The following is a 21,002-nucleotide window of genomic DNA, read 5'->3' on the forward strand; positions in this document are numbered from 1 at the left end:
CTGACAAATCTGTATTCAGGTTAAGAAGCAACAGTTAGAACTGGACACAGACCAACACACTGGTCCCAAATAGGAAAAGGAGTACGTCAAGGCTGTATATTGCCACCTTGCTTATTTAACTTATATGCAGAGTACATCATGAGAAATGCTGGACTGAATGAAGCACAAGCTGGAATCAAGATTTCCAGGAGAAATATCGATAACCTCAGATATGCAGATGACACCATACTTACGGCAGAAAGTGAAGAACTAAAGAGCTTCTTGATGAAAATGAAAGAGGAGAGTGAAAAATTTGGTTTAAAACTCAACATGCAGAAAACTAAGATCATGGCATCTGGTCATATCACTTCATGGCAAATAGATGCAGAAACAGTGGAAACAGTGGCAGACTTTATTTTGGGGGGCTCCAAAATCACTGCAGATGGTGACTGCAGCCATGAAATTAAAAGATGCTTGCTCCTTGGAAGGAAAGTTATGACCAGTCTAGACAGCATATTAAAAAGCAGAGACATTACTTTGCCAACAAAGGTCTGTCTAGTCAAAGCTATGGTTTTTCCAGTCATCATGTATGGATGTGAGACTATACGTGGACTATAAAGAAAGCTGAGCACCGAATAATTGATGCTTTTGAACTGTGGTGTTGGAGAAGACTCTTGAGAGTCTCTCCCAGCTAGGAGATCCAACCAGTCCATCCTAAATGATTGGATGGAATCAGTCCTGAATATTCATTGGAAGGACTGATGCTGAAGCTGAAACTCCAATACTTTGACCACCTGATGCGAAGAACTGACTCATTGGAAAAGACCCTGATGCTGGGAAAGATTGAAGGTGGGAGGAGAAGGGGACGACAGAGGATGAGATGGCTGGATGGTATCACTGACTCAATGGACATGAGTTTGAGTAAACTCCGGGAGTTGGTGATGGACAGGGAGGCCTGGCATGCTGCAGTCCATGGGGTCACAAAGAGTCAGACACAACTGAGCGACTGAATTGAACTGTGAGGGGCCAAAGAATAATTTGTGACTGAAACAACATCCTGAGAAGGACGCTGCATTGCTATGTAACATTCCAGCCAGGAAAGCATAACCTGAACCAAATCACAAATAAACATCAGACAACCCTCTACTAAACAAAAGGGGTTGGGAGAGGTGTCACTAAAAACAAGTCCTGGGGCTTCCCTGGTGGTCCAGTGGCTAAGATTCTGTGCTCACAATGCAGGGCACCAGGGTTTGATCCCTGATCAGGGAACTAGATCCTGCATGCTGCAATGAAGATGCAGCACAACCAAATAAATAAATACTTTTTTAAAAAAACAAAGTCTTGCTTGGTCACTATGTATTGATTTCTTTCTCTCTCTTTTCTTTGCATCTGACAAGCAATCTGTGGGGAGATACTTTAAGATTATACAAACATCCTCTTCCTCATCAAACCCTAGATTTTGCATCAATGATGATTCTTGCCAGAGTTAATTTTGACAATGATATTGCAAAAAGATGGTTTTCAAACTCCTGTACTGCCTCTCCTTTTCCTAGTTGGCATTCATACTTTAGATGATCTCCTTATGAGCCCACCTCCTTGAGGTCCACATCAGGGAACTCCTGCCCCTCCTCCAATTCTGATAGGGGGCAGGCTTCCAGCCCACCTACCTCTAGTGCCCCACCTGGGTGGCTGGAAACCCTACCACCTTATCCTTCCAGCCCTGTCCTAAATCCTCTGTTACCAAAAGTGAGTCCCGCCAGTACTACAGGAAGCACGGCTACCTATCAGCCTCCCAATACCAAACTCTGTGCCTTAAGGGAAGTGCCGACTGCTGATAGAGGAACAGAGTCCATGTCCCTTTTCCTATGGCTGACCCAGCTACTTGCAAAGAGAAATCTGGACATTTTCCCAAGGACCCCAGTTAGTTCTTGGAGGAATTCACTAAGCTGACAATGTTCTATGGACTTACTTGGGGGCAATCTCTACCTTTCTACCTGTTGCACCTCTAAAGAGAAAAGCCGGTCCTTGGTGCAGCCCAGGCATATGCTGATGAACTTGCAGCCCCAAATCAAGGATATATAATCTACCTTGGGTGAGGGGTGGGGAGTGCAATCCCCAACCAGGACCCCACTGTCCTACCACTAGTAGTCCCCTACTGAGACTACCAACAGAGAGGTAGAGGGCTTGAACACAAGATCCCACATGCTGCAATGAAGACTGAAGATATCATGTGCCACAACTAAGACCCGGTGCAGCCCAATAAATAAGTAAAATAATAAAATAAAAATACCTTCTTACTACACCATCTCATCTAAGCTGAGGGAATTAAATACTCCAGGGTTCTACTATTTTGAATATAACAATAGGCTCTTACCCCTTGTGTACTGTGTTCATAACTTGTCCCTTCCACAGATCTGAATGGCTGCTTATTTGTTAAAGTCTTCGGTTCCCAGACTTCTTACTGTACCTTCAGGATATGTCTGCACATGAGGCACTCCCCAGAATGAGGGCCCAAACACAAGGGCACCCCAGGGAAAATTTGACCCATATGTAAATGCTTCTCCTTATATCCACACTGTGTGGCACAAGGGAGCCTGTATATTAGGACATTGAGTCCCATTCACAGTCACAACACATAATAATACTCAATACCATCCCAGGAGGGCCATCAGATAAATATTGGCAGGGATATGACTGACAGGGGGATTGGTAGCTCCATGAGGAGGCTTTGTCTAGCATGAGGTAACCCTAGAAAATATAACCAACACTTTAGAGAGCCTAACCCTGACCGCTTGTAATGACCTAAATAGATTTTCAACTTCTTTAAACTCACTGGCCAATGTGGTCGTAGACAACAGATTGGCCTTGGATTACTTCCGAGAGAAGCAGGGTGGTGTTTGTGTGGTTATAAACAAAACCTGCTGTACCTATGTTAATAATCTGGACCAGATGGAGACGGGCATCAAAAAGATTTATGAGCAAGCATCATGGTTACACAGATACAACCAGGGGTCAGACCCTAGTATCATCTGCTCCACTAGTAAGGAAGTCCTCTCTCCCTAGCCTTCCTCAGTTCCTACCCCTCCTGGGCTCGGTCATGGTCCTCCTTCTCTTCCTCCTCTTTGGACCATGCCTCTTTAATCCCTTGGTAAATTTCCTGTCTTCTGGCTTAGAAGAGTTCCATGTTAAAATGGTGGCCGTGCAAGGATTCCAATGCATACTGCCCTCTAACTTAAACAAGAAGCTGTCCCCCCCCAGGACCCCTACACCAGGCATCCAGAGACTTTTACTCCCTGATAGGCAGGGTCAATGCCCCTGCCCAGCCCAGAAGCAGCTACAGAAGATGGACCTCCAACCTTCTGCTTCCCATAAGAATATGGGAGTAAAAGTCTCTGAGCAGAGAATGAGACAGGAGGGAAAGGGCAGGACACCAACACTAGATAATGAAGAAGAGGCACAGCTGTTCAGATAAAGACCAGCTGGAACAAGTTGAAACCAAGGTGGCCTTGAGAATAGTCTGGTCATTGACCTAGAGTTCATTATACCTTCACTGAGACACTAAAACCACCCCCCTTACACCATGACAGTCCTGAAGAGGACCAAAAAAAGCCAAGTGGCCAAGTGGTCCAATTCCTGGGAAACCCCCACCCTACTCTGAAATAGCAAGACTATTCCTCCCACTCAGCCTATGAAATTATCAATACTTAACCTATAAAAACCTACGACCCCATGCCACAGGACTGCATTCACGTTTTTAGAGGGTTCCACATTCCGCGTATGGAATGTCTCTCTCCCTAAATCAACTTGCTTTCCCTTTATTATGGCTGCTCTTGACTTCTTCCCTGCTTGAGAAGCCAAGAATCCTCACTTTGCGGTCCATCCTAAGGACTCCTGCAGGTCCTAGGATGTGACATTTCCCTCTCCTGCAACGCATCCACCACTTATTCAGGCACTTCCATACTTTCTGCATAAAAAGCTATTCCAGGTTCCTTTTGTACCTATCCTGTTGCAGCCCTAGAATTTTCTTGAGAAGTCCTGGTTCCTTTTATGGTATTTAAAAAACAAGGTTAGGAAAGCAAGTGTACTCATTGCTCTGGAGCATCTTTGCTCTTAGACCCTTTGGGCAGGAAAACACGCATGCAAATAACATAGACATACACACACATTTAAATACATACCCACCCACGAAACACACCATAGAGTTTACTTACTTATTTTATTGTTTATCTCTTACACTAAAATGTAAGCTTCATGAAGGAGAAAATTTGTTTTGCTTTCTTATTTGGTAATGGGGTATAGCTGACAGACAAACAATGTTGTGATAATTTTAGGTGGCCAGTGAAGGGATTCAGCCATACATATATGTGTATCCATTTCCCCCCAAACTCCCCTCCCATCCCAGCTGCCACATAACATTGAGCAGAGTTCCATGTGCTATACAGTAGGACCTTATTGGTTATCCATTTTAAACATAGCAGTGTATACATATCCATCTCAAACAGAGGAGAAAATTTTTGTCTGTTTTGTTTGCTGTTGACTTTTTAGTGCACAGAACAGAGTGCAGCAAATGGGAAGTAGTCAATAGACAGCTGTTGACCAAACCAGAAGAAAGAAACAACCCCCAAAGGCTAAATAATTTGCCGAATCCTCACAGCTGACCAATGACACAATCCTCTTTTTATCATGCTTCCAAGGCCCAATATAGGAAGTAGTGTCTGGCAGGATAGCAGATATCTTCATGGTCATTTTCCCATCTTAACTTTTTTTTGCCTTTTTGTTTTTAATTATTTCATGAAAGTATAGCTGATTTAAAATGTTGTGTTAGTTTCAGGTGTACGGCAGAGTGATTCAGTTTATATATATATGTATATATAATATATAATTTTTTTCATATTCTTTTCCATTATTTCTGACCTCTTTTAACTCCAGACATCTGTAATTTGTATCCTCTCTTACTACCCTCTGGGATTCATAAACTCAGGTGATCAGTGGGTAGGAGCTGAAGGCTCCTAGGTGACTAGTGACTAGTCCTGCGAACAGGAGAAGACCCCAGGCCCATCACCCAGTGGTGATGGCTGAGACCTCTCCTCAGCCTGGAATGTGGTCTGATGCAGGAAGTGGGCATCAGGTGGTGGTACCTAGAGTCAACTATCATTTAGAAGGGACCCAGTGGCAGCCCTGATGCTACCCAAGGAATGACCACATGGAAGTAGAGCTTCAGAGAGATAGCAGAGAAGACAGACCCAGAGGGGGTAGGTGGAGACCCAGCAGAAAGGAAGCCACCCGCCAGGAGCCCTGGCATCATGGAAACTGGCCCTGCCACTCCATCTGTCCTCGAAGTCTATAAATAGTTGGTTTCAGTATCAGCCATGGCCAGACCAGACCAGCAGCATGGGCAAACCCTGAGAGGAAATGGGTTTGGGGGAGGATGTCCCACACACACAGAGAATGGGTCGGATGAGGAATGAGATGAGATGGAGGGAAAGCCTTTGCCTGTCCCCACTGCATACCACAGCAGGTCACTGGCACTCAGCCCACCCCACAGAACTTTTCATGCTGCCGATCATTTAGTAATGTCATTTAACCAGATCATCCCCCACCCTTCCTACTATTTTGTTCTGTTTCTGCTGCTTAGTATAGCCTTTCTGCCTCTTTATTTGTTCATACTTTTAAAGTTTATCTCAATTTCTACTTCCTCCAAGGAAGAAGTCCAAAATGCCATCCCACTAAAGACTTTTAATCAAGTTGCTGACACATGGGCTGGGGGTGACCCTGTTAGTGAAGAAGGAAGACCTGTGCCTTGGGCCCTCTGTGAGTTGGGAACATGAGGAGTCTTCTGGGACCCTAAGAATCCCCGAGTAACCTCCTATCCCTCCCTTTTCTGTTACAAAGTCCCCTGAACTCTATAGCTCCTCCTCTGCCTCCCCAGCCCAGACTGTTCTCTGTTACTCGGTTGCTGAGTGATTTTAGGGAAGTCTCTTAACCTCTCTGTGCCTATTGCAGGCTGAATTCTCTGGTTCCAGAGACAGAGTGTCTAGGCAGGATGTTTATTAAGAAGGGCCCTTGGGCTCTATGCCTGGTGGAGGGTGTGACAGGAAGCTGGAATGGGCAGAGGGAGAAGCTGAGCTCCAGGGAGCTCTGGAGCCAAGCCATAATGACCCATCAGTGAGGTCCCATTTTGGGACAAATGGCTGGTCCTTTATCCCCACTAAGATCAGTCACTGAACGCAGGCAGCCTGGGGACAGGCATGCTCCTGGGGAGTGGCAGTCCCCATGGGGGCTAAAAGCTAAAGGGTGTCTATCTCTCAGGAACTGGAAAATTAAGTCCTTCCATGAAGAGAGAACTGGGCAATGCAGCGGTGCCTCATCTTTCTCCTATAATAAGGGCATCACGACACTTCATTGGGCTCTTTTCTGGATAAATACAACCATAATTGTAAGTTCCTAGTACACATTCTGACTTTGTTTAGTAATGAAGACCAAGTTATTTTCTGAGTATTGGGCTAGCATCTGCTGGGTAACTCTGACCCCAAGCTGCCTTTTGTCTTTTGGGGAGGTGACCAAGAGGAGGGTCCAAGTGCACTAAGACTCAAATTTAGACTTCTGAAGTTTTTCCTCATGAGGTTACATAAAAGTTCATTGAAATATAATAACAGTAATGAAATATGTTAATCACCCAACTTCAAATTCAGGTCTTAGCAGATAAATTATATTTTTTAGCAACCCATTATCTTGTGAACAACACTACTATATGACATTATCTTTTTGTCTTAACTTCTCCAATACAGAGGTTTAATAGGAGCCACCTTATCTATGATGCTGTTTTGGAATTTCTTCTTCTTTTTAAAAAATAATTAATTAGTTTATTTTGCTGTGCTGGATTTTAATTACCATGTTTGGGGCTTTCTCTAGTTGTAGATATCAGGGACTACTGTTTCTTGGGATAGATGGGTTTCTCTTTCTGTGGTTTCTCTTGTTTTGGAGAAGGGACTCTCAGGTGTGTGGGCTCAGCAGTTGCAGCTCATTGGTTTAGTTGCCTTGCCACATGTGAGCTCTTCCCAGGCCAGGGATCAAACCCATGTTCCCCTGCAGTGGCAGGTGCATTCTCAACCACTGGGCCACCAGGGAAGCCCTCTTCTTTGAACATTCAGGAATGCTTGAGAAATGGTAGTAGTCCGGCCTCTTTGATGATTTGAAGATTTTTGTGCCACATGTCCAGGGAGCCAGGAGGCAGGTGTACAAACTAGCTGCTCGTCTGCTAGGCACACGGCAGGCCTTAGATCCCCCAGCTCATCTGCCCACACCTTTATCAGCCAGGAGAGGACTTGAGCCAGTTCCGATGTCCAGGTGTTCTTAGGGCCTCACACCCCCCCCCCCACCCCGCCCCCGCAGCATGCTCTTTGTCGACAGGAATCCCAGAGGCGCCCAATCCCTAACGGCCACTTCAGGATTCCACCTCCCCACCCCCACCCCCAGACTGAACGAAAAAACCGGAGAAAGGAGAGAATTGGGAGCTGAATTTCCTGCCCAGTCCCTGGCGCAGCGGAGGGCAACTCCCCCGGGTCGGCGGTACTGGCGGGGCGCATGGATCCCAGTACACTGCACTGAGTACAGGACGCTGACCCTGGGAGTGAGGTCGCGAGTTGGGGGGCCAGACAAGCGGGATAGGACCGGCGGGAAAAGATGTCTTTGTTTTGCGAACTTCTGAGCTTGGGTTTCAGTGTTTCAGTTCTTTTCAGCGAGGGAAGAAAAAAGTTGCCCTGATGTCTTTAGATCAGGGTGCCCCGGGGCAGTTGCACTGGTTTGGGGCTGGGGGTGCAGCTGCGCGCCACGGCCCCGCCCCAGGCGGCTAGATAAGAGCTTCCGGCTCTCTAGTCTCTGGACAGAGCCGCCTCAGATCCCAGTGTAGGCTTGGAATCGGGGAGTCACTTACGCCCCCTCTTGAGCCCCAGAGGAGGGGTCATGGCCACGATCTCCAGGAATGGGAGCTCTGCAGTCCCCTGGGCTAGTCCAGGACTTGTCCTGGAAATTAAATAAGACCGTCTGTAACGCGTAGCTCAGCCCTAGTCTCACAAGACCGTCACAGACAAACATAAATAAATACATTAAAAAATAATTAAGTTAATTAAAAAAAGGAATGAGGCTGCTATTCCGGGAAGCAGTGGTTCTGAAAGACCCTGGCAACTGCACCCTGGGTGTGGGAGTAGACAGCTCTGCAGAAGCCAAAAGGGGGCGGGCCTGTCGGCTAGGGAATCCACCAGCAGACGCCACCGGCCCTGTCCTGACCACTTGTAAACTGAACAGTTGGAAAGGCCCACTATTCCCTGACTTCCTAGATCACTGCTCCTCTGTCCTTTTCCTGTCCTCCTTGCTTCCATTTCTTCAGCATCCTCTCTACCCTACCTGCACCCCCTCTTGCACAGGTATTTTGATGTAGGCTGTTTAGGTCAAAAAACTTCCATGGAATTCATTATAATTATAATAAGGTAACTGAAGTTCAGAGAGGTTAAGACCTTTCAACTAGCACTCTGGAGGAGTCAAGGGTCTGAGGGAACTGTAGAGTTTGAATTAATAAGTAATGGTTTTAAGATAAAACAAGGTTGCTTGTCTTTGGGGGTCAGAGTTGTCAGTCCATCACTGGGCATTTTCTGAATAGAGGCTGTGTGCCCAACTCAGAGCTAGTTCACAGGAGACCAAAAAGATAGAAGATGAGGGCCCCCCCACCCCACCCCCAGAGAAAGATTAGTATTTAGTCTCCATCCAAGGAGCTGAGGCTATTTAATTGATTTTTATTTTGAAAACTTTACATCATTGTTAGAAGAAATTATTGGATTGGCTAAAAAGTTCGTTTGGGTTTTTCTCTAATACCGTACAGAAAAACCTGAACGAACTTTTTGGCCAACCCAATATTTAAAAAATTTTTTCTCCAATTGCATCTCTCAAAGTTTTTGTACTGCCTCCTAATTTTTGGCAGTAGGTAAACATAATTTTTATTTTTTATCTATAAACTCTATAATTTTGTTTACAAATAATACTTGGTTTAGAAATACTTTTGTTTCATTCTTTTTTATATAATCTTGAAAACACATTTCCATGCCTTCTCATAGACTTCATGATTATCATTTTTAGGCTGTGTACTACTCCCTCACATGGCCATACCATATTTAGCCACTTTTCTGTTGCTGCTTAACTCCAGTTTTTTTTTTTTGGTCATTATAAATAATGCAGCTATAAATATCTTTGTACATATAGCTTTTTCTTCTTCTTTTAAATTATATCCTGGAATCAGTGCCCAGAAAGGGGATGACCTGGTCAGAGTGTTGACTGTTTTTAGCTCTTGCTGTGTAGAGCCAGACTACAACTGACAATGTTTAAAAACTAAATGATGTAACCTATGTACCAGCGCCCTATAGCTGAAAAGAATACTGTATAGAATAGGAACTGTTGGCACCCGCGGTGTATCAGGTCCCAGCAGATGTATACATCCCCAGCAGGACACCTAGGGATAATTGAGAGGCAGTTCCCACCTTTGGGAGTACAGGAGCTGTGGCTCTTCAACCTTTTTCTCTTCCTAGGACACAAAATATTCAAAACTGCTCCCCATCTTAGGGCAGACCCAGAATTTGGTGAGTCTCCCAAATTCTGCAGGGACTTGAAACACAAGTGTGTTTTTAAATCAGGAGAATCTTAATCAAAGATTGTATAATTTTATCTAATAACAATGTATGAGATACAAAAATTTAAATATATTTGTGTAGGATATAAGATTAATAAAAGTTGATATAAATATTAATTTATTAGACTTAAATTATTAATAACTTCATTCAAGATGCTCCCATTTTTATTTTTTCTGCACTTGATAAAATATTCTCAGAGAAATGTTAGTATGTCTCACAATGATTATATGTTTTTTCTTCTCCTTTATATTTCTTCTGATTTTTGCTTTATGTATCTTTGTTTCTTTGTTGTTAGGTGTCTAGTGGTTTATAATATCTATATTCTTTGGGAATTGTACTTTTTATTATTAAAAATATTCATCTTTGTAAAAAAAAGAGAGATAACTTTTGGCTTTAATGGAGCAGGTAGCTGGCTCCTGGTGGTAACACCATTCTTTTTTCCTCACATTCAAGAATATCAGGATGGGGAGTGGGTAGAAGGGATAAATTAGGAGTTTGGGATTAATAGATACACACCGCTTTATATAAAACAGATAAACAACAAAACCTACTGTATAGCACAGGGAACTATGTTCATTATTTTGTTATAACTTCGAAAAGGATCTGAAAAAGAACATATGTCTGAATCACTTTGCTACTTACCTGAAACTAACACATTGTAAATCAACTATACTCAATTAAAAAGAATATCAGGATGCAAAATGAGAGGGATGGATAGATGACATAAATCCATTTTATTTCTAAATTCAAGCAAACCATTCCCAAACCAGTCACTTGTCCTGTGACACAATTGGACAAGTAAGATGATCCCTATATGTGTAAATCTCTGCAGAGGGCATCTGGGTAGGTAGGCCAGTATCACGAGGAGACAGAACACTGGGGCTCAGGTGGCAGTATGAATTGGAGCCAAGAAAACTATGAAGAACCTGAGATTCAAAGGTCATAATGTTGGCTAATGTATTGCCTTCATTAAATACTACGTACTAGGCACTATTCTTAGGCTTTGGGATACAGCAGTGACCCAAACAGATAAAAACCCCTATCCCTGGGGAACTAAACATTAGGTGTGGGGGCCGGGTACAAATTAGTGAAATACTGATTTTGTCAGATGATGATAAACATAATGGGAAAATAAAAGCAGAGGAAGGTGACTCGGTTCTAGAGAGGAAGTTTTAAATAGGTCTCTCGGAGATGACCAGACCGAGACCATGACATCGGAACAAAGGGCGAGCCTTAGGATGTCTGGAGCAAAGCATTCCAGGAGCCCTGATGCAGGGCCTTGAGGCTGGAGCGACAGACAGGCCAGTGTGGGCTGAGAGCGGCACAAGGGGATGAGATCAGAGAGGGAGCTGGGGCCATTCCGTGGGTGGCCCTACAAGCATCTTAGGCATTCCGCTTCACTCAAGAGTAAGTGGACAAGGAGACGTGGTGCGATCTGGCGTGGCGAGTGTACTCCAGGGCGAGGGGGGCAGAGCCCACTGAGGCGGATAGCGGCGCGCTGGGAACCCAGGTGTTTGGACTCAACCCGGTTACCTCTACACGCAGCTGGTCTGCCTCAGACTTGAGGTCTGAATTGTTGGGAAGGTCAGAACCTACGGCGAATCCAGCCTGGAGGAGAGGTTTCTAGGAAGGTTTTGAAGTTCCCTTACAAACTCACGCGACGGTCTCATTAGCATTAAGAGTTCCAGTGTGGGGCTCTTTAGCAAGGGGAGCCTGCGCGACTGTCCAGTTACACCACTGTCAGCTGCGTGGCTTCGAGCAAGTCTTCTAATCTCAGGCCGACCCAGCTAATTTATCTGTAAAATGGAGCTATAAATGCCCTGACTGCTTCACATTTTCTAGCGAGATCACTGGACAGCATCTTTAAAACATCACAATCGTTTACAAGAAAGCAGATGTGAAAATGGACCTGACCTCAAAGGGGTGACTTTGCAAAGCACTTTCAAACTGGTTTTCAAGCGTAGACTCCTCCGCGGTCGCCGGAACCTGCCCGCCTCTCACCTAGCGCCCGCGGTGGGGCTGGGAGCTCGGCTGGGCTGCGCCCGGGGCAGGGCTGTTTAGATCCCTAGACCCTGAGCTGACCCCCGGCTCTAGCGACCAGAGGACTCTCTGCCCGGGCAGCGTGCGGGCGCGCGGAGCTGGGGGCGGCTGCGGGCAGCGGGCGGGAGGACGGGAGGGGCGGGCGGCAGCTACGCGGCCTGGGCGGAGCCGCCCCCGCCCTCCTCCCGCCCAGCTCCCGCCTGCCGCAGGGTCCACCAGCCCGCGCCGCGCGCTCTTTCTCCGACAGCTGCCAGGGAGCCCAGCTCGCCGCTCCGCGTCCTGCCCCGTCTGTCCCCTCGGGTCGCCACCCGCCGTCGCCGCGCCATGACCACCCAGCAAATAGTCCTGCAGGGCCCGGGACCCTGGGGCTTCCGCCTCGTGGGGGGCAAGGACTTCGAGCAGCCTCTCGCCATTTCCCGGGTAAGGGGAGCCCTGGGACCCGCGGGGAGCGGAGCCATCCCGGGCTGGGGAGTGGCGTGCCCTGGAGGGGACCTGGGGCGGCCGGAGCCCCGTGGGCGGGGTCGGAGACGGTGGTTTCCGGAGCCCGGGACGGAGCTGGGATCTCCGGGCGCGTCCAGGTGCGCCAGGTGTGCGGAGCGCTTTCCGCACGTCTCGGGCCCGCCGCCCTTGCCAGACGCCCAGCTCGCAGGCGAGCCAGGAGCTGCGGAGCATCCACTTATCGCGTCCGCAGGACAGCGGGGGGCAGTTTTCGTTCCTTCGCCCCGGCGTGGCGGCCGTGTGGACACGCTTTGTCAGCGGGCGAGGGGCTCAGGGTACCCGCAGATCCCGCTCGCTGAGAGATAGCACTCCCCTGTTCTAACCACACCGTAAAGCGGCCGAAAGCAGTTTGGAAATAGCAGGAACCACCTGGAAACTGAGGTGGAGTGTGTGGGAGGTTTACTAGGCAAGGGTGGGGGGTGGTGGGGGGTGGTGGGGGACTGCCCGCGGGGGACGAGTGAAATTAACAGCCGTCGAAGTCTTAACTCAATGGACTTCATTCATGGCCAGGTTTTACCTCTCTAATGTCTTTTGGAGAAATGGCGGGATTTTGGAAACAAACCAACTCGAATAAACCCTCTTGGATATTCCACTCCTTCGCGGGAGATGGCTGTGACATATTTCGCCTGGCATTTCGGGATTATCAACCGATCGGCCATAAACAGGGAGGGATGCGATGAGGTTCCTACCTTATGTGTATGTCCGGGGGTAGTGGTGCTTGAAAAATTCTAAGAGAGCCCTCATCTATTTGGAAGGGCCCCGGTTCAACTGGAGACGACCAGATCCATCATCCCCAAATAAAATGGAAACCTGAGGGAGATCCAGACTTAGCGTTTGGAAGCCCAGGCTTTGGTCATCTAGTCTGGGCTAAAGGCAAGCTTGATGTCCCAATGAGAGGTGCCACATTCAATGTGCCATCTGGAAGTTGGCCCAGAAATTTTTTAGATTGAATTTAAAAGGGGAGCCAAAAGCATTCTGGTATCACTCTTTGCTAGGCCTCTCATTCCATTCTTGGGCTCATCTGCTTGCTGAAGGTGACCCTAGACCTGCCTTTCCAGTCATCTGAACATTCTTCTTTTTTAGAGGGGGAGGTTGGGGAGGGAGGGGAAGACCTACAGGTCCTTTTAACTTAAGTCCCTGCTTCCAGCCCTGGAAAGAATATGGGAGGTAGAGGAGAAAAAGAATTAGGGCCTCCTCTTGGTCTTCTGTCCAGCCATAGTCCTACCTACATTTCCTTCCAGGTGGGCCTAGTGAACTGATGAGGTCTTCTTTAACCATCCCACTCCCAGAAGGGACAGGTGCTTCAGTTCTTAGGCTTTGTCTCCTCCCTATCTTCCACCTCTTGTCCCCAGGGGGCCACTTTGAGTATTCCCAGGTACATACTGTCTTCCCAGGCACTAGCCAGATTCCTCAAGTGCAGAAACTGCCTTTCCCAAATCTGGACCCCTGTGCCCAAGCTTGGCACTGAGCTGAACCTGGCTGTGCCCAGTAAATCTTTGCAGGCTTAGTAATAAATGCTTATCCAGGGAAGAGACATTTAGACTCGATTACCTCATAGTCTATTTGTCCCCACTCTTTGTGTCTATAATTAACCTGTCAGCCCTGTCAGCTTCTGAATTTATGTATCACATGAAACCTTTTCTTTAGAATTGGAGAATACAGCTCCTGTTAAGAATGGGAGACAGAGCAGGAGAACAGAGTAGCGGTGATTAAAACAAACAAGAAAACCAAAAAACTTAAAAAACTCTCGCGGGGAGGGGAAGAGAGATTTTACTGGTCATCTGTTGAAAGGGTAGTTACTGTCTATCATTTTAGCTGTTTTGAAAAGGCTTAATGCAAGTGGCACTGTGCAGGAATGATGGTATGGGGTGAAAAATCACAGTACTGTACCCTTATATGTTTATTTTTTTATTAGCACAAGTGTCATGAGCATGTCCCATATTCTAGAAACTATGCAAAGCCCTAGAGTTCCAGAAATGAGAAGACACAGCTCCACTCTCAAGATGTTTGTGGTTTAGTGAGGAAAGCTAATCTTTATAACACCCTGGGCTGTCCTTTGATTGAAAAGTGAAGGTGATTCAGAGGAGGTTACATCCTCTTGATGACAAGTATTTACCCGTTTATTCACCTCATTATTTCCACATGGAAAAAACATGGGCCTCTGAACTTCCTGAGCATGGGAAAGTCATTGTCATAAAGGGTCCCCAGTGGGGAAAATCTAGTGTAGGTTTGATTTTTGCTTCTTACTTGAGCTGTACCTGGAGGGAGTCTCCTGTCTGAGGCTGTCTTTTTTTTTTTTTTTTTTTTTTTTTTACATCTCCACAATGGGGATAACTCTGGCCACTGGCTGTGGGTTAAGGTATGTGAGATTTCTCTGTAAACAGTGAACAGTGTTGAGGTGTGAGTGTCCACAAAGTTATACACACCTTCTGGTTGGTAGGTGTGTTACATTTATCATCGGGGCAGATACAGTTTGCTATGGTTTTGTATATGCAGACTTTGAGTCTCCACACCAAAGCAAACCATAAAATTAGGCTGGAAGAGGAGTGCCTTTTATTTAAATAGCTATGTTTGCTTTCTCTTGCATGAATTATTCTGGTATTGGCTCCATCCTTTTGTTAAACTACTAAAGTTCCTGAATATAACTCTGTATCTTGGGTACTTGAAAATTTTTTTTTAACTTACTTTTATTGTGAAATCAAAAAGTCATAAACTAAAAATGCACAGCAAGTGGTTATAAATAACCTATAGGGTTACTACCCAAGTCAAGATATAGAACATTACAGAGTGCTAGGCTAGGCTCCCTGTGTTATATAGCAACTTCCCACTAACTGTTTTACACATGATAGTGTGTAAAATATGACCCGGAGGGTGGGGAGGGAGGCTTAGGAGGGAGAGGATTTATATATATTTATGACTGATTCGTGATATTGTATGGTAGAAACCAATACAACATTGTAAAGCAATTTTCCACCAATTGAAAAAAAACATAAGCCTCAGCAGCTCACTAACCTGCCTCCCTGTTTTTTGCTAGTTTCAGAACAGAAACAAACAGAATACATTTGTATGTGTGTGAATAGCTGCTTTTATTCCTCAGTATTTCATCTGTGCTTTTGTGATAAATTTCCAACCCAGATATCCAAATTTGGATGGATAAAACTATCTTTCTTCCTTTTCCCAGTTTTTCATTTAAGCCTCTACCTTGGACTCCCTACTTATCTAGATACACATTTGCAGTTGTCCCCTGAGATTTTTTTCTCTGTCAGATCTACAGTTGTCTATCTCCTTGAGTCCCTGCTGTGTCAATTTCTTATTTCCTCTAGTTGCTTTCAAGGGAAGCCTTCAGAGAATCCACACCCTGGCCAAAATTGCTGCTGAGTTTATGTTGACTGTTTTTCCTCTCCCAGCAACTGACAAAAGACAGGAAGGGGTGGAGCTAGAGATAAGGGATGCTCTTGGTAGGAGGAGTTGCTCATTTGCCTATTGAGTCCTGGGGAAGCCTCTGTTGGTTTTCACTCATGCATACTAAGGGGTGCTGAATAATGGATACTCTGTAGTCAGAGGGTCTTTTCTGACTTTTAAGAGTGTTATTTCCAGATTCAAGGGCTTACATCATGTCCTTAAGGGTGAAAGAGCAGGGCTTATCTGTCAGATTGTGAAAAGCCAGAATTGTTCATAAAGGCTCATTATGCATTTATGGCCCTTGCTGTGTGCTCCCTCATTCTGTGAAATTGATCACTTAGGAAATATTAGCTGCTCCAGCTGGTCTAAGGAGTGGAGGAAGAGGACGACTTACAGGGAATGTCATGGAAATGAATGCTTGAGTCTATGCCATGAAGCTGTCTAAGCTGTGTTATGTCCCTTCGACCAGAGACTCTGCCTGTTACCCCAACTCCTGGGTGCCAGCCTTGTTGGCTTGTCTTTGAGGAGGAGAGAGTGGAGAATGGTGTTAAGGTATTGCAGCGGGATAGATAATTGAGAGGAGATTGTCATCTAACCACTGAGGTCACTTTCCTAGTCTGATCAGGACTGGGAGGAGCACCATAATTCGTCTTGTCCTGGGACTGTTTTCTAAGCTGTGCTCATTCCTTGGGCATACCTTGTCTTTGCTCCCTGGACGAGAGGGAAACAAGTATTCTTTGCCTTTTACAGGGGAGAGGCTCCATGCCCAAAGGTCAGGCAATTTGAATTTACAGATTTTTCAGTGAATGAACTATTTCTTAATTTCTTTGTAAAGGAAAAGGTAAAGGCCCAAAAATGAGCAAATGTCATAAAATTAACTTTTAAAGGATGATTCGACTTCCAGTGTGTCTCAGAGGGGAGCCTGAAAAGCTGCATGGTGGAGTGCCCAGAACAGGCACTCAGGTTGAACTCCAGTCCTGAACACCACACTGGGTGGCCCTGGGTATGTCACATGCCTTCTCTAAGGTTCAATTCTCTGTGAGGATAAAATAAAGAAACAAGTAAGCAAACCAATGGTTTGTACCCTTTGAATAGAGGGCCCCCTTTTTTATTGTTAAAAAGTGTCCCAGCCTCTCATATGGCATTAGTTGTATCTTTAACCACCAGTTGATTGAGAAAATGTGTTATGAACTCAGAAATATTTTTCAGTGAATTTGGGTTGTGTTAGTCATCTGTGAATATCTGTGCCTAAATGACTCTTGTGTTAATCACAAGAGCCTTTGTTTACACTTGACAGGTTTGTATGAGAATGTTTATTTGATCAACTTGCAACAATGGTCGTAGTTAATCTAGTTAAACTGTATATAAGACTTTTTATATGCTAAGCAGTGTTCTAAATATGAATATATTCTTTCAGTAATCCTTGTGATGCTGGTAAGGTAGATAAAATTAAGATGCCCATTTTATGGATGAAAAAAAGTCACAGAAATGTTAAATACTTTGCCCTTGTCATGCAGTAGTGAGTGGATAGAGCTGGATTTTGACTGAGTTATCTGACTTCAAAGCCATGGCCTCAACCTCTATGTCATAATAATATTGTAACAGTAGCTATTATTTTGTGAGTGCCTACTCTGTGCTAGGTGTGCACTTACATTATCTTTTTCTTCACAACCCAGGACACACGATAAATTGCAGAACTGGGATTTGAAACCAGGCAGATTGACTCCCAGGCCAGCTTTAACCACAGTATTCTGCCCCCTGATAAGCCATAACTATCAGTATTTCATTGGTAATAGTATTACCCAGCACCCAGGTCTGAGAAGTGCAAATTGTGGGACAGGTATCATCATGCGGGGTAGGACTCTCCCGGGCTCCTCACCCCTGAGACCCTTGTGGCCCGGGGCGTTTGCCCGGCTGGTCTCAGCCCCCGTGCTCTTAGAGCTCAGAGCATCTCAGAGAACAGCAACGCCCCTTCCCGTTCCTCCTGAAAAGCTAGAAGCCATGGCCCCACCCGGGAGAATTGACAGCCCAGCCCCGGGAGTCCATGGCCCTGCGGGCAGGGAAGAACACAAGAGCAGAGGAATTGGATGATTTGCCAGAGAAAAGCCTGCCTGGGTGGCCAGGAGGGGATTTGCGGGCAGTTTTTATGACAAATGATTACCAGGGAATGGACAGATCCACCTTGCCCAGCCAAGGATGGGCCTGGAAAGTGGGAGCTGAGTCAAGTCCAGGACGAAATGTACCCATGAAAGCCTCAGATAAAAAAGGTAATTTCTATGTGGCACTTAGCACCCTGTGTGATTGTTGATACTGTTATTAGCACCAGTGTGGGTGAACTGGAAAGGTCATCTGTAACTGAGGTCTGTGGTGTGTTTTCATATGTATAGTACACTGCCTTCTCAGGAAATGCCGTCAACCTGAAAGACAACTTTCTGAAGAACGCTCTGATCTTGTAGAAGACCAGGTTCTTGACCAAAGACTTGGCCTAATTTTAATAGAGATGACTACTCATATCAGATAAGAAGATAAGGACATAGGTATGACCTATATAGGGTAAAGAGGTCAAATGCATACAGATAGATGAAATTCAGGTGATGTACCAATGATTTACATCCATTAAAAATTACGCTTTTGAAGCTTAATGTGATCAGACTCTATATGCTCAGTCGTGTCTGACTCTTTGCAACTCCAGGGACTGTAGCCCACCAGGCTTCTTTTTCTGTGGGACTTCCCAGGCAAGAATACTGGAGTGGGTTGCCATTTCCTTCTCCAGGGGATCTTTCTGACCCAGGGATCGAACCTGGGTCTCCTGCATTGCAGGCAAGCAGATTCTTTACCAACTGAGCTACCAGGGAAGTCACAATCAGACACTATGAGTTCTCTAGTTAACCGCTCAATAGAGAAGTGTCCACATGGCATGAAAGACATACCAAGAATCTTCAAAGCGGCACTATTCCTGATAGCCCCAAACTCGGAACAACTCAAATGCGTTAACAAAAGTGAGATGGAGAAATAAATGCTAGTATATATACACATATATTTATAACAAATAATGAAATGAAACACTGCCTCAGTGAGAATGGAGGAATTATAACCATGCATAATAATATGGATCAGACAGACATACAGTGTTGAGAGGAAGAAGCCAGACATAACACATAAATACCACATCATTGCAGTTATATAAGACTAATCAAGCCAAAGTAATCTATAGTGTGAACTAGAATTAATCTATAGTCGGGATCATGGTGACCTTTGCCAGAAGGCTAGTGATGGGAAGGAGGCACGAGGGGGTCTTTGGAAGTTCTGGTAGCGTTCAGTTTCTTTGATTCTGATTCCATGAACTCGCTTTGTTTGTGATAATCCATCCAGTTGTTTATTTACAAATCATGTCCTTTTCTGTTTGTGTGATATGCCTTAGTAAAATGCTTACATTAGAACTCTTGTGCTTTGTATACAGGATCAAATAGTATAAAAATGTGGACAGCCCACAGTAAAAAGCCTTCCCCACACCATTTCCCAATCTTACTTCCCAGAGGTAAACACTGTTTAACAGTTTGCTGCAAAACTTTTCAGACATTTTTCCATTCATGTAGCATTTTAAAAATCAAATTACCATGTCATGATGAAATATTTGGATGTCATTGCTTTGTGCTTTCTGCCTAGTTTTTAATACAGCAAATCAGGAATTAAAGCCATCTTGATGTCATGGGAAAATGAAATCTCGGTATCAGCCTGACCAGGATTAAAACCTTGTCTCCTCCCTGTATTAGCTGCAGGGTCAGCCTCTGAAACCTCAGTGTGGGAGTAATAGTACTTTTCTTCAAAGGCTGTGGTGAGGATTAAGATGGTGTATAGATAGAGCCTAGCAGTTTGGCTAACACACAGAAGGCATTGGGATGCAGTGGTACTATGAAAAAATATTAATGGTAGCTACTGCATATTGAGTGCTTATTATGGACCAGACTTTGTTTTAAACTACAAATGTGATTTCATTTAATCCAACCACGAATGAGGTTGACTCTATTATAAATTTTATTTGATAGAGACTTCCCTGGTGGTCCAAAGGTTAGGACTCAGTGTTCTCATTGTGATGGTCTGGATTCCATCCCTAGTTAGGCAACTAAGATCCTGCAAGCCAAGTGGTGGAGCAAAAAAAAAAAAAAAGTCATTTGGTAAATGAAGCCTGGGCACAAAGAGTATAACTGCCCAAGGTTATATGTTTGGTGAATGGTAAGGCTTTGGGTTGTGGGTGATTGTTTTTGGGGCTGTTGAAAAGCACATAAGGGGACTTCCCTGGTTGTCCAGTGGTTAGAATCCGCCTTCTAGTGCAGGGATGCAGGTTTGATTCCTGATTGGGAAACTAAGATCTCACATGTCTTGGGCAGCTAAGCTCACATGCTGTAGTGGAGAGTCCCAAGTGATACAACTAAGATCTGATGCAGCTAAATAAATAAATATAGAAACAAAGAAAAAGCATATGGGGTTCAGAGGGACTTGTATGGGGACTTTTGAGAGATTGATGACTTCTTAATCAATTAGTCAGGGTATTCTACTTTGCTGTCTGAGTTTTAGTTCTATTCCTATGTAAGAAATGATGGTTGATCTTTCAGACTAAGAGAGCTTTCTCTCTAATTGGCCACCCGTTAGCATTAATAGTTTCCTTTTGCACTGAACCTTGAAGTGAAGCTAGATTAAGGCACAGCTCACCTACAAGGACCTGAACTACTTACTGCCTCATTTTCTTAAGAAAAATGGTTATAGAGTAACTAAGAACAGTTTGAAACATTCTTGGGGTTTTCAGGCTGACTTGCCTAAGCACATACAGCTTCTGTGGCTATAATGTGGCTTCAAAGTCTGTGCCATAACCTCGACCCACAAACAAATTGAGTCAGAAGTCTGACTAAGGAGAGTTCAAATTCCACATCTAAATGGCATACTGTGGGTCTGGGCTCTGCTATGTCACCCAGCTCGGAGTCTTTAAACTTATATATCTGAATACTTTGACACAGCCGCTAGTTCAAAGGAGGTGTCCCTCAAGGTACATGGCACTGAGTTTGAACTTGAATTTCAAATTTCTTTAGTTCAGTCTTGTTTTCTATGATGTTAAAAATGCTAAACTATCATTATTTAATATTTAATTAATACAGCCAACTTGTAAGATGGATTTAAGGTGGTTTACAGCAGTAAAATACATAGCTACAAAATTTCAAACATAAAAACACACATCAGAAGATGTAACAAAAAACTGGAACAAAGAAGAAAGAGATGTGCCAGGACCTTTATATAAGGTGGTTTCTGTAATTGCATACTACATTTAGCTGTGACTTTTCTGGCCAAGGCAAAATTGGAATCATGTTAAGTTGTTTAGGTACCTGGAATGAAATTACTTCTGCAGTACTCCAC

General features: G+C 44.8%; 1 protein-coding gene across 1 annotated transcript in view; it reads left to right on the forward strand.

Annotated features, from left to right (window-relative positions):
* The first annotated feature begins 11,893 nt into the window (after positions 1-11,893).
* Positions 11,894-21,002, forward strand: part of PDLIM1 (PDZ and LIM domain 1) — a 39,402-nt gene continuing 30,293 nt past the window's right edge. The window contains exon 1 of the mRNA XM_043475923.1: positions 11,894-12,116. Within this exon, the coding sequence (XP_043331858.1) occupies positions 12,021-12,116 (96 nt within the window). The 5' untranslated portion in view covers positions 11,894-12,020. The remainder of the gene's footprint in view (positions 12,117-21,002) is intronic.

This window comes from Cervus canadensis, chromosome 8 (genome assembly GCF_019320065.1).
Source record: "Cervus canadensis isolate Bull #8, Minnesota chromosome 8, ASM1932006v1, whole genome shotgun sequence".
Classification (NCBI taxonomy): Eukaryota; Metazoa; Chordata; class Mammalia; order Artiodactyla; family Cervidae; genus Cervus; species Cervus canadensis.